Source organism: Sorex araneus, chromosome X, assembly GCF_027595985.1.
Source record: "Sorex araneus isolate mSorAra2 chromosome X, mSorAra2.pri, whole genome shotgun sequence".
Taxonomy (NCBI): Eukaryota; Metazoa; Chordata; class Mammalia; order Eulipotyphla; family Soricidae; genus Sorex; species Sorex araneus.
In genome coordinates this window covers 337,421,658-337,439,853 of record NC_073313.1, presented here as the reverse complement: position 1 = coordinate 337,439,853, position 18,196 = coordinate 337,421,658, and the positions used below count along the sequence as shown (strand labels likewise).

Sequence of the window (18,196 nt, the reverse complement as noted above, 5' to 3'; positions counted from 1 at the left end):
CTTTGGGGAGAGAAGTCTCCAGGGAGCCAAGTCAACTCAGGGTGCTCAGGGGAGTAACGATGCTCAGTAAGCATCCCCAAAGTCATCCTCCCTTCCTACTTCCCCATCGGAACCTATTCAATGCAAAGCAACATTATCAGTCATTTATACTTTAGTGAGAATTTTAGGTAGATGCTGGTGCCAGGATTCCCATCTAGACTTTCATATGAGTCATTTGCTCTGCCATGAACCACTTCCCCAGCTTCTGGACTAAAAGTCTCAGCCCAAAAATTTCACTCTCTCCCTTATTAGAGTGTTGATCATGCCCCTTCACTAGAGGAATAAGAGTCTTAGAGCAGATAAACCTACATACGCAAATAAACACTCACCGAGGGCCCTACATATAGCAAAATACTGTCACACTGTAGCACTCTCTTCCCATTGTTCATCTATTTCCTCAAGTGGGTGCCAGTGAGACTTGTTGTTTGCTGTACTATCACTCTAGTCCCTAACTTAGCACTGTTGTCCCATTGTTCATTGATCTGCTTGAGCAGGCACCAGTAACGTCTCCATTGTGAGACTTGTTACTGTTTTTGGCATATCGAATATGCCATGGGGAGCTTGCCAGGCTCTGCCATGAGGGCAAGATACTCTCGGTAGCTTGCTGGGGTCTTTGAAAGGGAAGGAGGAATCAAACCTGGGTTGGCCACATGCAAGGCAAACGCCCTTCCCGCTGTGCTATCGCTCCAGTCCATCCTATATAGATAAAAGAGAAGAAATAAAAGAGAGCGTTTCTAGGATGTAGCTGGCATTTTATTATGAAAATGTTCACTTATACCACTAAAAGACTTGATTCAGAGACTTCATGTTTTGCCTGTGAATTAAGGTTAAGAAGAAATAAAAAATATTAAATTACACACTGTCTATGGTTTTATTTATTTTACATTTTGAAATGAGGGATAAATAAGTTTATTCACAAGAGTCCTTAGAATCCCAGAAAATGCAATGACCCAGAAAGCGAGTATTTTAAATGAAAGCCACCCTCCCCCCAAAAAATCTACTTATAAAATTATCAAGATTCATGACTCCCCAAAGTGATGTGTTTGAGAGCCTGGTGGTTGGATGAGTCTGGTGACTTTTTGGAAGGATGTGGTCAAGGCTGCAGGACTTGTGGGAGCAGTTTTGGCAAAGTTCTGTGGGATTTGCATGCTGGCAACAGTCCCAAACCTTCTCGTTGTTCAAAATGTACACAGACCAGGAGAGAGCTCGGAGACTGCTCCAAACACCAAGTGGTGGGAGCTGCTTTCCCGGCCAGGGTCCTGCAGGCCAGGCCCACCCCCAGAGTGTGACCATCCAGAGCCCAGCAGGACATCAGCTCTCTTGGACAGTGTCCACACGAGTTCCGGCACATTCCCCATCTGCCTGACCACTGGGCTCTGCGGTTTTCCTGCTGGCTCGCCTGGGAAGGGGCCACCCCTTCTGGCTATTGCTCTTCATGGACTCCAGCACCTCATTGATGCAGGGGTGCTGGGCCGTGCACCCAGGTGAGGTGGGCACAGGGGGCAGGAGATCTGTTTGGAGCCATGGTCCCCCTCCAGTGCTCCCTCTGAGCCTTTGGGAGCAGAGGCTCTGGGGTCTCTGCTCACTGTCAGTGAATGGAAACGCCAATAGTTTCTGAACTGACCACAGGTGTTGGGCCCACAGGCCATCCCAGAAGGGGCAACTTCGCAAAACCCAGCCTCGCAGTGCATAGGGGGAACCCCAGCTCTGAGTGGGAACAAGGAACCAGCATCCCGGATGCTTCAGAACTGCAACGGGTGAAACATGGGGTTTCTGTGTCCCTGGACTGGGGCCCCATTGGCTGACCCAGGTGTCCCCAGAGCACATGGACAGCAGCCCAGGCACCAGCAGCTCTTAGAAGACGAAGTAAATCCGATGGTCAAGAGCCACCTGGAGGGCCATTTCAACTCACAAGCCCCTGCTCCCGGCTCCAGGAAAACACCGCTTTTGTCTTCTACCTCCTGGCAGTTCTGGGGGCAGAGTCATGCCCACTCACGTCATCACTCGAGAAGACCAATGCGGGGGCCGAGCAGAACTGTTGGCTATCGGTGACCCTGGAAAAAGCTTTTAAATGTATCCTCTCTCCGTTGACACCCGACCAGGATTTCAGACTGAAGGCAGGACTCCCAGGTCACACTGATGTTTGGCCCTTTCTGGGGGCTCTGCTCTGGGGGCACCCCCACTTTGGAAGCTGACTGAGTCCCCACAGTGGCTGCCACTGAGCGGGGAGCACTATGGGCACCAACACGGGCACGAGGCGCTTTGTACTGTTAAACAGGGCCGAGATCTCTCCAGAGGAATCACATGAAGACAAGTTGCTGATGCAATAAGCAAAGGGTCTTTATTGGCTAGCTCGGCTAGCTCAAGCTAGGGCCCTCATCCGGCTCACCAACACAGTGGCAGCCTTCTTGGAATGAGCGGCCCCGAGTCTCAGAAGTGAGGGGCTTTTATATCATAGCATTATATAACAGGGACTTTCTGCAGACCACCCTTTGGCTGAAGTCCGAGGGGCTTTTTACTACTTGCTCTTAGTGGAATGGTTCTAAGTTGGAGTTACAGAAGGGTTGCATAAGAGTTGCATAACCTGCATCTGAGCAGTAACGTGTAGTTAACTTCACCATGGCTATCTCACTTCGAGGAAATCATGACTCAATTCCAGGTATCTGTGCTCAATCCCAGGAATTCTGGAACCGAAACCTGGGCCTAGCTTCTTCTGGCTTCTTTATGGGCCTGTCAGGGCTCTGCTTTTGCTTCTCTATCTCTCAGCACGTGAGTGCTGCTGCTCTGTGGGAGTTGGAAGGAACTTGGGTCGGCTTGTTCAAAGCACCAACCTTCTTACTTTTCTTTTATCTTCTTTCTTTTTTTTTTGGGTCACACCTAGTGATGTTCAGGGCTTACTCCTGACTCTGCACTCAGGAATTACTCCTAGCAGTGCTCCAGAGAGCACATGGGATGCCAGGGATCGAATCTGGATCAGCTGTGTGCAAGGCAAACGCCCTACCCACTGTACTATTACTCTGGCCCCACACTAGCTTCTTGTCATGTGGGTGAAGCCTCGAGAAGCTTGAGGGTAGAGGCACTGGACAAGCCTGAGGGTGGAGGCACAGGGCCAAGCTGAGGGTGGAGGGAAAGAACCAACCTGAGAGTGGAGGCACTGGACCTGTGTGAGGGTGGGAGGGCAGAGGGTTTGGCTCTAACCAGGGATTGGCCCGGGGCAAGTTTCAGGGCACAGGATGCCCGAAGATGGCACAGCTGGTCACATTGAGGCTAAAGTCCAGTGGCACAGGAGCACTTGGTGGTGCTAGCTCTCCCTTTCCCCCCGGTGAGCTCTGGGGAGGGGCATTCCTGGAAAGAACCCCAGACCGCAGGTCGGACAGTGGACCATAGATGGAGCGCATGCATAATGGGAGTCTGGAATGTTCCAGGGCACATCACTGGCTCCTAATGCAGAAGCCTCAGGCTGAGGCAGGTAGGGCAGATGCCGGCTTTCCTCTTTGTGGGTGTGGACGACTCAAGTGGGGGGCACTGGTGGTGGAAGGGCGGGGGAGGAAGGATGAGGGCAAGGAGCCGGGCTCCAGGAAATGCTGAAGATTCAGCACAGCTCCGGGAGAGGAAGTGGCCGCAGCAGGCTGGGGGGTTCTGGGGAACACCCAGGCCGACAAGGGTGTCCTCATGCTCTGAGAGTAGCGAGTGGCGTGGCTGTCAGTCAGTCAGCTCCCACGGAGAGAGTGTGGGGCCTCAGTCCACTCCCAGGTGTCTGAGTGTCTTCAGACCCTCAGGATGGGGCTTTCTGAGAACTATCTTTATGTGCTGTGAAAATTTCCATTCCCCAAGCCTCGTTGTTATTCCAGCCCACCCTTAGGAAAATAGCCTCTGGACCAGCGGCAGGTTCCAGAAACAAGTTAGCAAGCAAGTCCGTCGCAGGTCCCGCTGTTACCCGCATGCAGGTGGCCGCCCAGCGGTGCAAAGGGGAACCTGAGCTCTCCAGGCCACGAGGTGGCGCTGCAGGGCCGTGCACGTCCTCTCCTCTCAGCCAAAACCAGGAACCCGGGATCTCAGAGCCCTCAGACCCTGCGGGATGCGGGCGCAGCATCCTGCACGTCTTTAAAAGGTTCATTTGAGTGATTAACCACCGCGGCCCTACCGTGAACACGATTAAAATAAAATAAATTTTATGTGTAGCAGCGTTTTAATAAATGGGGAGAAATCGGAATTGATCTGCTTACATCCAAGGACAAATCTGTGCATCTTTTTTCTGTTGTCCTGAATCTCACCAGCCCCCCTGGTATATCCCCGTTCCTGGAGAGAAATGTTGGTTGGTTGTTTGTTTGTTTGTTTGGTTGGTTGGTTGGTTGGTTTTCCCTTTGGGCACCCCTGGCGGTGTTGGCGCCCACCCCGGGCTCTAAGGGCTGCGCTCCTTAAGCTTCGATGCTCGGTGGAAGCCCATTCTGTGGGTACTGCTCACCAGGTTGCACCTCCTGGCGGTGGCAGGCATGTCTTTCAGACGTGGTGGTCTCTGTTGGGGTCTTCTGTTGCCGTGCATAGCCGCAGGCCATACTGAGCATCGCAGGTATCAGAGCTGCCAGGATGCTGATTGGTGCTTGAGGCAGTTGCAGGGAGGGAACTCATAACCACTCGTGGGAAGAAATGGCCCTTAAGTGCTGTTGTCTGGATCTCTGGGACAGGGAGAGAGAACTGCCAGCTGTGCTGATGATACTCGCAGGGAAGGCCACCCCTCCCCCCCTTTGTCTTCATAAATCCCCCAAGGGCCACGTGGGTAGTGGGCAGGGCTGGCTCAGAGGAATTTTGGGAGCTCAAATAAAAACGATCATATTTCCTATGAAAACTTACCTCTGTTCTTATTTCACCAAGGACTGGTGTGTGTGTGTGTGTGTGTGTGTGTGTGTGTGTGTGTGTGTGTGTGTGTGTGTGTGTGTGTGTGTATGTGTATTTGGCTGGTTGAGGAGCCAGATTGCCATTGTCTGCAGTAATTTGAGGCAAAGTGCAGGCTCCAGCCCATCATTTCCAATGCTGCTGCTTCGTTAAGAAGACAGTGAGGCACAACTAACACTGCAGGGTGAATGACTGTCTCCAAAGATTTACAAGGTTTTCAGAGAATTCATTGAGATAGACAAAAAGCCTGCTGTGGACACACAGAGCTTGCAAAAGACGTGTCATTCATTCAGAGTGCCCTATGGTTGAAATGGGATATTCCTCAACCAAAAGTTGTTGCAAAGCAAGTTTTAAGAGAAATGAAGACTGTCAGATGTACTTTGCTGTAAGAAAAAAAGTTAAATTATGCAATTTTTTGATAGGGATTTTGTTTTTATTTTTGATGCTTTTTGTTACTGCAAGGACAGATACAGAATGTTCTTTCTCCAAATTAAAAACAAATTAAAAAACTATTTAAAGAATACTCTGTTCCAACATTTTAGTTAGGTCCTAAGTGGCATCTAAATTTTTTAAAAGGGAGATGTAATAAGATCTATCAACACTTTTGTGAATGCTAATCAGAACGAAAAACTTCTGTTTGCCTAATCGTTTAAACGCTGTATCAATTGATTGCTGCTTTCCTTGAGATTTAAAATTGTTTTGTTCTGTTTTGGCTTTGGGACCACACCTACCTATGCTCAGGGATTACTCCTGGCTTTGAAAGGGTCACTCCTGATGGTGCTCTGGGGACCGTACAGAATGCTGGGATCAAACCTCGGTTGGCTGCGTGCAAGGCAAATGCCCTACCCACTATGCTGCCTCGCCAGCACTGAGATTTAAAACTGTTGATTCTGCGTCCACAGCTGCGTGATTCTTTCATCCAAAGGCAATCTTTCTTTCCAGACAGTCATTTGGCTCTGGTTTTCTTTCAGGGCATGGGAGGACTCCTGGTAGGCGTGTGACTGAGTGCTCGGCCGTGCCTCTGAAATGGGCTTCTGGTCTGGCTTTATACATGTCTGTTTTTTTTTTTTTTTATTTTGTTTGTTTGTTTCTGTGATCCACATTGGTGATGCTCAGGCCTGAGTGCTGGCTCTGTGCTTAGGGGTCACTCCTGGTAGTGCTCAGAGGACCTTGAGCAATGTCGGGGATACACCCACCCTGAGTTAGTCACATGCAAGAAAGGGCCTGGTGCTGTGCAATCTCTCTGACTCTGTGCCTTTTTATTTTTTAGTTTCCAAAGAGTTGTTTTTTTTTTTCCTCAGTGCTGACTTTCATGGCTGTGGCCTTGACAGAGAAGTGCCTTTAGGGTTTATTCTTCCCACACGCTACATTCTACAGCCTCCTGACATCTGGGGAGAAGAGGAAGAGAGCTGCGTGCTTGCACTGCCCACCCAAGGGTGCCATCGCCCGTGAGCTTCCACTCTGATGCCGTGTACAAGTTCTGGCTGGGGTTGGAACTGCTGTACAGGACACAAGAGCTGGGGACGCTTACACAGTCTTGCACTAGGAAAGGCCCCGGAGGGTGTCCTTCGGGGCCCCCATCCTGAGCAGGTTTGCTGTCCAGGCCCTGCTGAGGAGCAGGGTTCCAGCCAGTCTGCCACACAGACCACATGGATTGCCTCTCTTCATCCTGGCCACATTGTCTCCACTTCTCTGCAGCCTCGGGAGGGTGCCTGCTGGTCACCCACACGGGTCTGTGTCTCTCCCAGAGGGGCTTCTGGACTTTGGAGCCAGATCGCCAGGACACGTGTCAACCTGTAGTGGCTAATGTCATATGTCACGTGATGGGTTCAAGGCACGTTCAGCTAGTTGGTGAAACATTATTCTGTTCATTCAAACTGGTGGCCTGAGCGAAGCAGGCTGCCTTTCCTTGCTGAGACTCTGTCTATCTCATTAACTGAAGGCCAGACCAGAATCCAAGGAGGAGGAACTCCTTCTAGAAGCCCACCTGTTCTAGCACCAGGCACCAGGGATTTCTTGCTTTGAACTAGAACTGAAGTGGTCCCTCTGGGCTAGGGTTGGAACCACCTCATGGATTCACCCGGTTCTCCAGCTTGGGGACACGGATTATAAGCTGTCTGCCACCCCCAAATTGTCGAAAGACTTCCTTATAAAAATCACTTTATTGAAAAACATACATGAGTGCATGTGACAGAATCTCTTCACATAGACGTATCTATATTTATAGACACATGAAATCTCTTTCTGCACAGGGATCTCTCTATGTCCACATGTCTGTAGGTGGGGATTGCTCAGCCTGAGCCCCCCTCCCCCCCATGCAATCTCCTGCATCCTGTAATCCTCATGTAATCTTGTGCACTCTGGGTAGAGGAATACGAACGGAAGAGGAAACAGCCTTGTGGGTAAGCACAGAGTGAGGGCCGGAAACGCGGAGCCCTCAGAGCTGCTGGAACGGCAGGAGGAGGCTCCTCTGGGCTCGCTGCAGGGCCCACGCCCCCCACACACCTTGGCTTCAGTCTTCTGCCTCAAGAGCTGAGAGAGGGTCCGTGTCTCTGTGTGAAGTCTGGCTGATTTGTTCGACAGCTGCAGACAGCGGTCTCCCACCCACTGCACCCAGACCAGGCGTCATTAGAGTCTCCCCGTTTCTCCAAGGCTTGGCTGATTTGGACCCGGAGACCCAAATTTTTTTTAAATATCAAAAACTTTACTAGAAATAGGAAAAACAATTGAACTGACTCAGAGGCTTGCTCCACTCCAGGGCTGCTGGACAAAGGATGCTCCCAGATTCGTTTAGGAGTGAGGTTGCTACGTGTCCACTTCCTCCTCCTCCTCTCAGAGCAAGGTGTCCAGCTCGTCCAGCCACTGCTGCAGCAGGGGCCCCACAGCTGAGCTGGAGGCCATGCTGGTGGAAGGGCCTGCCAGTTGCAGCCCGGACCCCTCGAGTTGGGTGCCGGGATCCTGGTGCTGTCCCAGAATTCTACACCCCTTTGAAGCTTGCTTGAAAATGCAAAATCAGAATCCCGTTTTGCGCTCCCAATTTCCTCAGAGATGGTCTCAAAGGCCCTTCTTTCTGGTTGTATCACTGTATCACTGTCATCCCGTTGCTCATCGATTTGCTCACGTGGGCACCACTAACGTCTCCATTGTGAGACTTGTCATTACTGTTTTTGGCATATCGAATACGCCATGGGTAGCTTGCCAGGCTCTGCCGTGCGGGCGGGATATTCTCGGTAGCTTGCCGGGCTCTCCTAGAGGGGCGGAGGAATCGAACCCTGGTCGGCCATGTGCAAGGCAAATGCCCTGCCCACTGTGATATCACTCCAGCCCTTTCTGGTTGTAGGTGACTGATAATTTTTGTTGGCCTCAGTTTCTTCTAAGCTGAACTAACCCTGAACTCCTTCTTATTCAACCTGATGGGCTGAGGCAGCCCCATTGGTCTAAGGTTTAGCTGAGGACAGGCTGGTGTCTTGTGTTTTTGGAATCAAGAAACCTTCCCCATGGTCTTGGTCTCAGGGTCCACAAACACCGATGCTCTGTGATCCTTGGCTCCTTCCTTTTGGCTGAGCCCAACCTGGGATCTGCAGGTTCTGAGAAGGAAGTGGAAGTGCAAAGAGCAAGATGCAAAGAGGAAAGGACCTCCCAGCCCCCTGAGAGGGAAGACTTCTCTCCTGAGACAAGGCGGAGGAGGTGGGGATGTGTGGCCCACTCCCCACGGCCCACAGTGTGCTCCCGGGGCCCACTTCTGTGGGGTGAAACAGGGGGCCAGCTGCAGGTGTTCGGGCTAGCGGGGCCCAGGTCGCAGCAGGAGCAACTTCGACTGAGAGAGAACCTCGGGAGTGATACCGGGCTGCTGGGGTCTTGGATCCTCCACTAGTGGATGGGGAATGGGGGGTGGGGAGGGGGTTGAGAGGGAGGCAGGGACTGACAGAAGAAGAGGTCTCTGTAGCCGCAGACTGCTCAGCCTGAGATGGCGATCTTCAACTCCAGCTTCATCCGTGGAGCATTCACTCTTCAGAGCCAGGCGAGGGGTGGGTTGGTAGGGAGAAGGCGTGGGGTCCCGTACCCCCGAGAAGCAGCCGCTGCTGTGTTTGAGGTTCCACACGCTTTCCCCGAGCTCGGCATGCCCATCGCACACGGCTTCTTCAATTTCACAGCGGAGTGGGACTGTGACCATGTTCCTCTCCCGAAAAGCAAGGCAAGTAACATAAAAAGCAGCGGCCTCGGAGACACAAAGCCAGCACGAGGGAATCAAGACGCGCCACCGGCCCATTCAGGGGAATACGGTAAACGCCCGGTCAGAGCAGCCGCATTTATCACCTTGTGGCCAGTAGGTGGCAGTGTCTCCCCGTGCGCCCTTGGTCCTGGCTGAAAAGTCCTCCCTTTTTCCTAAGACGGGAGAGGGTGGTGGTCAGCAGCGCCAGAGTCCCGCGTGCCTCTAGCAGAATGGGTAGGAAATTTGAGTGGTCCCAGGAGGCTGAGGGTTCGAAGACAGTTGACATTCGTGCGACATTAGCAAAGAAAACTTCAGCATCCTCCTGGCAGGAGCTGGCCGGGAAGTCAGGTCTGAGGTAGTGGTGGTGAGGGAGCACTGTGCAGCAAAAGCGAATCGATCCCGGGGAATGTTTCCCCTTGTCTTGAATGTTAATTTGCTGCGTGACACTAAGTAACTCCTGGCTCATGCCTGAGACTCAGCTCTTTCCCCTCTAAGACCTGATTATCTTTGAGCTGACTTCCATGGTCTGATTATCTGCTGCCGCCGATCCCTTCGTTGGGCAAATACACTGCCAACTGTGTGTGTACACTCCCCCACGAATGTTAAAAGCCACGGTGGACACATCTATTGGACACAAGCTGGGGCCAGAAGCCAGCCAGCTCCCCCTGGATACTGGCCCCAACACAAACAACATCAGGATGTGAAAAGTGGTTGCCAATCCTGACAGCCAATTAACAAGAAGAATTACAAAACACCACTTTCTTCTGAACAGCCGACTTTGTGCCAAAGGGCCCAGGTGTAGGAGAGAGGGCGCACGGAGACTCCGATGCCAACAGATCGGGACCCGTTGTCTTCTTACAGGGCCGGGGAACCTGCATTCTGGCTGGGATGCTGCTCCTTAGCACCGCTCACGGGGCATCCGTCAGGTACAGAGGAAAGAGGAAGAATGCAACAAGAGTCCACAGGGATTTGCTGGCCGTGTAGTCAAACCGAGGCTCTGAGGAAGCAGGATCCTTACCCACCGGATCAGCTCCCTTGGTTTCTCTGCAAGAATTACTCAGAAATTAAGGATGGGTCCTGCTTCTCCTCGCAGCACGGGCAGTGGTGAGGTACAGAGCAGCTGTCATCTTCTCTCTGTTCTCTCCATCTCATCTTCTCTGCGGAAACCAGGTTAGGTTTTCTGGGTGCTTGGTGGTTTTTTCCTTGGTGACCTTTAATTGGGATGAACCGTGAACTCACTGATGTGTTTCACTGTGATCATACAAGCTGGGGAATGCACAGATGAGCCAACGCTCAGGAGAAACAATTCAGAATGTTTAGGTTACAGAAAGTAAAAATTGAGGGCCAAGGCATGGAATGATAGTATAGAAGGTAGGGTGTTGGGGACACTTTACAGCAGACAGGAATATTTCCCCTTTTCAGCTGCCCTCAGAAAATAATTTCAGGGGCAGTTTTCCTTTTCTCACAGAAGCCTGGCTGGTCTTTGACATGCAGATCTTAATTGCTAGCCAGGCCTGACTTTTGACATTGTAGATTCCAGGCTCTGGCCAAGCCTAGTCTTTGGGATGTAGATTTCAGGTGCTGCCTAGTTTGTAATTGACATGTAGATAGATTTCCTGTGGCAGCCCAGCCTGGTCTTTGGGATGTAAATCCAAGTGCATTTAGCCCAAGGAAGGTTTCAGTTTTGGTTTTGCATCTTCTTTCCCCAGGCCTAGATTACTGGCCTGCAGATAAAAGGAAATAATGTTGCCTCAATGTTCTTCCGGTAACATCTTTTGATGCCTTTAGTGACGTCACTATATTGCGCCCTTTAGAGCTACCATGATCAATAAAAGGAGGTCCACAAGGCCCTCTGCCTTTGCTAAGAGCCAGAGAGAGCCTTAGTCCTCCAATCAAGACATTTCTTCCACGATCCTTATCTCAGCACCTCCAACTGCAGGAACGTTCACACAACAGTAGGGCAGTTGTCTTGCATGTGGCTGACCCCGGTTCGATCCCTTGTACCCCATTTGGTAACCCCCAAGCACCACGAGGAGTAATTCCTGAGAGCCAGGAGTCACTCCTGAACATCGCCAGGTGTAACCCCCAAGCAATTGGGGGTCAGAGGTATAGTAAAAAAGTTAAGGCACATGCTCCAGCACCACACGGTCTCCTGAACATTGTGCAGGAGGCCCTCCAGCATCTCTTTTGTGCAGTGGGAATCTCTGGAACCGCAGGCCGGAGAAGCCCCACACCTTTGGCTCTTGTGCTGGTCCACTGGTGTGGTTGGCCAAGAATCCCTGGAAGGGGCCCCTGGACCTGTTGAACCTCACTTTGGAGCACCCTTGCCAAAGAAAACATCTAAAGAAGCAAAAGTAAGATGGTTCTCCGTACACCACTAGTTATGTAGAAAATCAAGACCAAATATCGCCAGCCTCCCTGGTTGCTTCCCTCCTCCTGGGCTCAGGAAGGAGTGGGATGGTCCCCTGTTTTAGTTCCCTGCGCACTCTCCCCAGTGCTCCCCCGTGCCCTGCTGATGCATGGTGTGTGGCTGGGGTAAGGAGGGTGCTATTTTCCTAGGTGAGGAAAGTACTTCCACCACAGCTAGAGGTGCACGGTGGGGGCTCCACTGCCTGTCCTGTGTCCCCCCACCCCCCAGCAGGACATAGCCTCCTGGAGACTCCGGGGAACAGTGGGGAGCAGAGAAATTGCTCTTGTGTTGGGGTGACCTATGTCCTACAAAGTCTCCAAGGGCCAAATGAAGGAAAATGAGGAGGAGGCAAGGAAGGGGTGATCAGAAGGGTGTCAGGGGAGGGACACTGAGGGCCTGGTCTGTGTTCCAGGGAGCACACGCCCTCCTCGGCCAGAAGAAGCACTTTCTGGTTTGCTGCACTCTTTCCTTCAGAATCACTTGCTCCTCTGTGGGCAAGTGATGGAGACCCCGAAAAAGAGGAAGCGGATACTGGGGTGGGGCAGGAGATGGGCCCCTACTCCTTCCGAGGATGGGGCAGTGGGAAAGGGAAGGGAGGCATTCTAGGCCAGGCAGCAGTGATAAGCTTGGGGTAGAGGCGGAAGTGACGTCACGAGCGTGGAGTGTCCATTCCCCTGTCTTTTGGTGAGAAGAAGCAGTTTGAAAATATGAGGAACATGTGAACTCCTTTATGGTGATCTGTGGGGGAGAGCTCAGGAGTTTCCCACTATCAGGGGTCTCTGTGCTCCTCAAAGAGACTGACTCAAGGGACCCTAGGCTTACCTTGACAGGAAACGCAGTCTCATTGGTCACTGGGGAAGCACAAAGCTGTTTGGGACATGTTTCTGTCGTGCTGGGCGTTTGTGTGACTACTGGGCTATAGTGGCCACTGCCATGAAATCAATGAGGTTGTGCATGTCCCGCCCTCCTCCATGACCCCATAGCAGGGCAGTCTTTACACGTGACGGAAATGCCCCCAATGGTACTGCTGTCTAAAGCTTATTTTTACTGAGATGATTTTTTTTTGAGATGATTTTTGTTATATTGAATCATCGTGAGATAGAGCACAACAAAATTGTTCATGATTGAGTTGCAGTCACACAATGTTCCAACACCCATCCCTTCACTAGTATGCTTTTCGAGCACTGGTGTCCCCAGTTTCCCTCCCACCCCTTCAAGCCACTTCCCTCACCTCCTCGGACCCCAGCCTGCCTCTATGGCAGGCACTGAGATAATGTTGTCTTACAGGAGTACAAATGTTTATGTTGGAGGGGCACAATGTCACCACACACAACACACCTACAGACACAGTGCCAATATTCACCACTCTTGGGCCTGTGGACCCATTTGGCCCACTCCTGTGTCATTTCAGTCACCTTGGAGGTTGTTTTCATTGGATATTGTCTATTCCCTTGCCTTATTTCTTTATACGCCACCCGGGAGGATGACCACCAGCCCCTCCGAACCCGTCTTTAGTCTTCTCACTTATTTTGCTTGGGATGACCCCACTGTAGTTCTGCTCACGCTGAAACAAGAGGCAAGACATCATCCGTCCTCCTAGCTGAGGATTTCACGGTTTATCTGGACCACATCTCTCTGCCTCGTCTCTCACAGGCACTTGGGTGTGGAAGCTGTTTCCGGTTGAGATGCATTTCCTGTCGTCTGTTTGAGAGGTTCCTGATCCAAGATGCACCGTTTGCTCCTAGCAAGCAGCAGGAAAACGGCTGTGTTGGGCTCCAGGTGTAATAACACTGACTCCTGGGGACACGGGGGGTCACGGCAGACCTGTGACCCACAAGTCTGGGTCCTGGGGCACAGACTGCAATGAGCACTGGCATGAGAACATGCGCTGGCCCTGGGGCTCTTGCTGGTGCCCCTTAGCGACACTGAAGTCACACTGTGCATCTCAAAGGCGCCGAGACTCATGGCAGCTTCCATGCTGAGGAGGCAGGTGAAGCCCCAACCTGCTCTGCATCTGGTTCCCTACCTCCAGGGCAGGGAAGTTCAGCCTTGAGTCGCGTTTCCACTCACTGAGCCTTGCGTGTGGCTGAATGGGGATCCTGGTGACTGGGGAGACCTTGGCATTTGTCTCAGAGCCAAGAGCGGAAATACGCCTTTTAAAAAGCACCACTTCTCCAGCCCGCCCCTAAAGCCGGAAGTCACACCCTCAACCCGCCCCCAGAACCATCTTGCCACACTCAGCAGTGAAGAATCCTGGCCGGTGGGCACCACAAACCAGAGAATGCTCTGGACTCCAGACCAGGCCAACAACACCGGGGTGCCCCAGACGGAGAAGGTGCAGAGTCCCCACCTTCTCCAGATGGAATCCCGGTGACACTGAGCTTCTACTAACACAGCTCCGGTATGTGGGGACCGGGACTATTTCTACAAACCGCATAAGTGACCGCATGTTCTTTCCTGATATACAAAAAAACTGCTCAGGAGTGGTTCCCCCGCCCCTGAGCGGCCATGATCCCAGAGGCACACAAACCAATCTCGGAATGCAGTGGCTGCTGGCAGATAAACTCCTGGACTATGAACTAAGCTATGGCCCCATGCAGCCCCGGGAGGGAAGGTTTTTTGTCCCTTGGCCTTTTCCCCTTTGCGGCAGCATGGTGACCACCACCTTTCAGAGCCAATTGGACAGAGGTAGGAGCTTGCAGTGCTGGGGCGCGAGGGAAATCTCGCAATGGGGGGAGGAGAACGGGTCCTGCTCCCTGCCTAAATGAGACCCCGGGTGGCCGCTCACGAACAGCTCCACCACTCCTAACAGCCATGATCCCAGAGGCACACAAACCAATCTCGGAATGCAGCAGCTGCTGGCAGAAATACCTCTGGACTTAATTACTAAAATAGCAGAATTCCAAAACTGCGCAGCCGCTTTTGCAGCCATGCAACATCGTATGCTCTTCATTATCAGCAATAAAATACAAATGATCTAATGATGCCTTTTCGGCAGGTTTGATTGTTGGGGGAAAAATTCCAAATAAAAATAGGGGGTTTTCTGTCAAAATTGAACGTAATCAAAGTAAATAAAGAATAAAGTGAAAATAATCTGCCACACAGGCAGGGTAGGGAGTGGGATGGTGGTATACTGGGGTTCTTGGTGGAGGAACGTGCACTGGTGAAGGGATGGGTATTGGATCATTGTATGACTGGGACTTAATCCCGAAAGCTTTGTAACTGTTCTCACGGTGATTCAATAATAATTAAAAAAAAATTAATTAAATAAATAAAAAGCACCACTTAAGATCAGGTGTAGAAGGTAAAAAATAGTAAAAGGCCTCGACTTTTATTTTACGCTGATTATAATTAGTATGAATGTCTAGTATACTAAACCTTTAACATTTTGTATTGATTTATCATGGGTTTACAGTGTTATGTAATTTTAGAAGCACAGTTCGTGAGACTGATACTCTACTATGTCAACACCACTATCTACAGCGTAGATACACTATCGACAGCGTTAGCCAAGGCACCTTCCGGTACATTTCAAAAATAAAGATTTTATTTCAGTTTCTAGTTAATTTCCTGTCAATCTTCAGTCATACACAGGAGATAATGCTCAAAAGTTGGTCTCTTCGTTTTGAAACTGTTTAATAAAAAGGAAACTATGCTTTCACCCTGACTTGCTGATTATAATTTGTCTGAAGTTTTTGAATTGCTGGTTAGGTGACCAGAGAGGTAGAGCAGGGAGTCAGACACTTGCCTTGCCTATGGCTAAGGCTGCCTGTGACCCTGGTACCACGTAGAGTCCCTTGAGCACCACCAGGGGTCACCCTTGAGCACAGAGCCAGGAGTAGCCCCTGAGTACACTGTAGGGTTCAAACTCCCCCTGCCTCCACATGCTGGCGGAAGGGGCAGCTCGCATAGAGAAGGGAGCACCAAGTAAAGTGTGGTTTGAGGACCCGCACGGGATGGGAGATGCACTCTGAAAATAGAATATAGACCAAACACGATGGCCACGTAGTGCCTCTGTTGCAAACCACAACACCCAAAAGGAGAGTGAGAGAACAAAAGGGAATGCCCTGCCACAGAGGTGGGGTGGGATGGGGGGATGGGGTGGGAGGGTGGGAGGGATACTGGGAACACTGGTGGAGGGGACTGGGCACTGGTGGAGGGATGTAAACAAAATGCAAACATGAAAGTTCATAAGTTTGGAATTGTAACTCATAGTGATTCACTAATAAAACAAATTTTTTTTAAAATGGTAACCTGAAAAAAAAAAATAAAAAGGAATTTTATATATAAAAAAACCACACCAAATTCCCCTTGCCTCCTTAAATACTCAAACTGAGCTAAATCTTGTCAAACTGTTTATCTCTTCCAAATGCACTTTTATAAGAAAACCGGCAGGAATGTGGAGAAGGTAGGGACCATGGGCTAAAGAGAAAGATAGCAGTTAACCCTTTGTGCCACTGCGTCACAAATTGCTGTGATCTATAAAGCTAGAATTTCTTGGCATCTCCTACATGTACTGTTGGTGTAATGGTGTACCCACCTGCTCTGTGCCCTGCACTGGAGCACTCTTCTGGGAATCATTCATTTCCTGGTGTCTTCCACAGGCCAGCTGGGAAGGGACTTTTCCATTTCTCTTGATGGTTGGCAGTAAGGATTTCCCATCAGCATGACCCCTGTGGAGTATAGACAGAGCAACTCAGTGCAGAAATCAAATACTAAAACCCAAGTCCACTACTCAGGTTGACTTGAGTATGATTTCATGTTTGCTCCACTATTTGGGAGGCAGGGGTGGTGGTGTACATAACAGAGAAACTCTGATGATCTCAGAAGTGTTTGTACTATTCTTTTGCCCTTGAACTCATTCAGAACACGTGTCTCCTCACGTGAGATTATACCTACTTCATTTAACATTGGAATTAACTGGAGAATCCACACCTGTGAGGAAATTCATCAATATTCTTATGAACAACCAACCAGTCAAAGGAAAACTCTGAAGGTCAAGTTTGGAACTGTAGCTTGACAAGAAAGATGAAAACACACAGCCCAACAGCAAGTGGGAGAACTGGAGAAAGTCCAAAGACAGAGACTTTGGGACTGGGAGCTAGGACAGTGACAGGATGCTTGCCTAGGATGCACCAGACCTGGTTTTCGATTCCTGGTACCACATGGTCCCCTGAGCCTGCCTTCTGCAGTCCTGGAGGTCCCTGGACACTGCTGGAGTGACTCAGGTATCCTGAGCAGTGTCATATCCTCAGGCCCTGCACTGGCCCACTGGCCTGCTGGGACAAGAACCATGGGTGGAGCCTCCAGACTTTCTGAGCACTGCTTAGGAGTACCCCCACTGCCACCAGAGAGGCATCAAACAGTCTCTCTAACATTATAGCTCTGGAGACTAGACAAGGGAAACCAACCGAGTCTAAGGAAGAAAAACAAAGGAAATCACAGAGTCAGAGTGGAAATGAATGAAGTGGAGTTTAGAGATTTTGAGATGTGCAATCCCTTCCTTACTGAGAGAAGTTCCCTGGCCTTGGACCCTGCTCATCTGAGCCACTTCCCTGCCACTCTGTTAAGGGCGATACTAGGACTCATCTGGAAACTTTCAAGACTGGAGCCATCATGATATTAGGGCAGCAAGCCAACTGGGCACATGCTACCTTGCCCTCTCAGAAGAGGCCACTGGGAATGGGGCTTTGGTTTTGCTGTCCACCCTTTCAGATTATTCAGTTCTGGAGGCATGGGAGCCTCTTTTTTAAACCCCAGGTGCCTCCCAGCTGGGCTTGCACAGGGTTCCCTCCTTCCCTCCAATGTCCAACGTAAACATTCCTCTAAAATGTGAGTTGGATCATTCTTTTGCTTCTTTCTTTGCTTTCTATCTTCTCTGCTGGAATGTAAGTGACCTGAGTTCCATGACTCATTGTTACCTGACATACGATTGTAAAGTATTGGCAGAAAAATGAAAACACATTCTATTTTTTTTTTTGGCACAATGGTCTCAGAACATGCAAGGTTACATTGATGTACATGACCATGTCCATTAGAAGTGATTATGGTTGTCTCTAAATAGGAAAAGGAGTGTGAGTATGTGAGAAATACTAAAATCTCATCCCCAACTCCATATTGGGTGTGTGTGCACATTTAGGGAAACAAAACCTCTTTCAAAGAACAAAGGTAAGAACAGGGCCACTGACATAAGCCCCAATTTCCTTTTACATTGACTTTCAATGGTGACCCTTTCATCTTAGTTAGTCCCCCTGTAGACATAGTCCTACATTCAAAAAGTTTAAAATCACCTTTAGGGCCTATGAGTCCTTTTCTCTGTTTCAGGTGACTTTGTGTTTCTTTGTTCTGATCCAATTGAGCCGCTTTAAGTCTTTAACTCTCAAAGGCAAATTTCTTTTATCAGAAATTAGATTTGGGGATATCCACAAAGTACTTCATTGACTGTTTTTGAAACCTCAAACCTGGTCTGTCCAAAAGCCAGCAGGAGACAAAGGCCATCTCAAATGTCTAAGCTATCTCAGCCTTACAGGGCTTGGGATTTACTCCCCATAAAATGAGCCACACTCTGCCTTAGGGAGAAAGGGGTTGATCTGCCCTAGGCAGAAGACTCATTGCTCTGCTCTGTGATCAGTTCCACTGTC

At 50.3% G+C, this 18,196-nt stretch overlaps 1 protein-coding gene across 1 annotated transcript in view; it reads right to left on the bottom strand.

The window, feature by feature from the left end:
* Positions 1 to 7,764: 7,764 nt before the first annotated feature.
* Positions 7,765 to 18,196, bottom strand: part of TPO (thyroid peroxidase) — a 117,307-nt gene continuing 106,875 nt past the window's right edge. Inside the window, exons 16-17 of the mRNA XM_055121347.1 lie at positions 16,096 to 16,228; positions 7,765 to 7,929 (exon numbers count right to left, since the gene is read on the bottom strand). Coding sequence (XP_054977322.1) covers positions 7,765 to 7,929; positions 16,096 to 16,228 — 298 coding nt within the window. The remainder of the gene's footprint in view (positions 7,930 to 16,095; positions 16,229 to 18,196) is intronic.